General features: G+C 41.8%; 1 protein-coding gene across 1 annotated transcript; it reads left to right on the forward strand.

The window, feature by feature from the left end:
- Positions 1-211: 211 nt before the first annotated feature.
- LOC109378767 (bombesin receptor-activated protein C6orf89-like) lies at positions 212-1,158 on the forward strand. The gene is made up of 2 exons (XM_019635053.1): positions 212-424; positions 895-1,158. Exons 1-2 carry the CDS (start codon positions 236-238, stop codon positions 1,141-1,143), a joined length of 438 nt encoding a protein of 145 aa, XP_019490598.1. The 5' UTR covers positions 212-235; the 3' UTR covers positions 1,144-1,158.
- The last annotated feature ends 192 nt before the right edge of the window (positions 1,159-1,350 follow it).

Consider the following 1,350-nt stretch of genomic DNA (forward strand, 5'->3'; position numbering starts at 1 on the left):
CACACTTAAAAACTTATGTAGCAACTTGACTCTGTCTCCATGTATTCATTGTGTTTTTATTAAAGTATTGGCCTGCAGTGGATTGGGAGAAACACGAAACTGGTTCTTCCCCACACCCTGTCAAGAAGCAGTCTTCTAAATAAAGCAAATAGATTTGAAGAGCAAGTAATTGAAAGAAACCATGTTTCTTTTTACATTTATTTTTCTCTCTCTCAGGGATTTTGCACTGGAAGACATGGATCTTGCTGCCAATGAGCTCAGCATTTATGACAAACTTGCAGAGACTGTTGATTTGGTGAGACAGACAGGCCATCAATGTGGCATGTCCGAGAAGGCGATTGAAAAGTTTATCAGACAGGTGCTGGAAAAGAATGAACCCCTGAGGGGACCACCCCAGTATCCTCTCCTTATAGCTGTGTATAAGGTAAAAATGAGTTCTGACTTGGAAAAACTTAGATGGAGACAAACGCTTCAACGCTCTCTCCAAATACTACTGTAAATACTGCTGTTGACTGATTCCACCATTGAACCTTGAGTTTTCTATGAATAAATTGGCCTTTGCTCTTGTTAGCATGTGTTACTGGGAAATTTGGCTTTTGTTAATTGCCCTAGATGACAGGTGTGTATTTATATTTAAACTGTATTTGTGCGTATTTTTGAATGGTGGACATACCCCCTCCCCTGGTCATATTATAGAATTTTGGCGAGCCTCACAGTTCTCATAGTTCTCAAACTTTAAATGCTTTCAGAAGTGAATATAAATGGCTTGTTTATGGAAATGGATTCGTTCTTAAAGCACATTGGAAATAGTAGAAGAGGCCTGTTCTTTTCTTGGCATTAAAGTATTTTGTTGGCTGCGACGATTACTAATCCTTTTCCTGTCTTCCCTTGTAGGTCCTCGCAACCCTGGGATTAATCTTGTTTACTGCCTACTTTGTGATTCAGCCTTTCAGCCCTTTACCACCTGAACCCGTGCTTTCCGGAGCCCACACCTGGCACTCACTTGTCCGTCACATCCGGCTGATGTCCCTGCCCATGACCAAGAAGTACATGGCAGAACCCAAGGGCGCTCCTTTGCATGGGGGTGATGAAGACAGATGCTTTTCAGGTAGGGTGCTGCGTCTACTACTTAGGGAGCTGTAGCTTCTTGACAGCATATGATGGGAAAGGAAATGACATTTATTGACATCTAATGAGAGACACTTTTCCTATATTGTTTCATTTAACTCAGTCCCCCACTAAAACTGCAGCATCGGTTTTATTATCCCCGTTTTGCAGATTGAGACAGTAAGGCTCAGAGATTAAGAAACTTGCCTGAGAAACAGATCCAGGGAGCCAAATTCATCAGAT

The sequence above is a fragment of the Hipposideros armiger genome, unplaced genomic scaffold, assembly GCF_001890085.2.
Source record: "Hipposideros armiger isolate ML-2016 unplaced genomic scaffold, ASM189008v1 scaffold_3396, whole genome shotgun sequence".
Lineage (NCBI taxonomy): Eukaryota > Metazoa > Chordata > Mammalia > Chiroptera > Hipposideridae > Hipposideros > Hipposideros armiger.

What these genes read in the sequence shown, in the direction of transcription:
- LOC109378767 (XM_019635053.1), top strand. Translation starts at nt 236, where the DNA reads ATGGATCTTGCTGCCAATGAGCTCAGCATTTATGACAAACTTGCAGAG. An exon ending in TCCTTATAGCTGTGTATAAG is followed by an intron (nt 425 to 894) that starts GTAAAAATGAGT and finishes CTTCCCTTGTAG; the next exon opens with GTCCTCGCAACCCTGGGATT.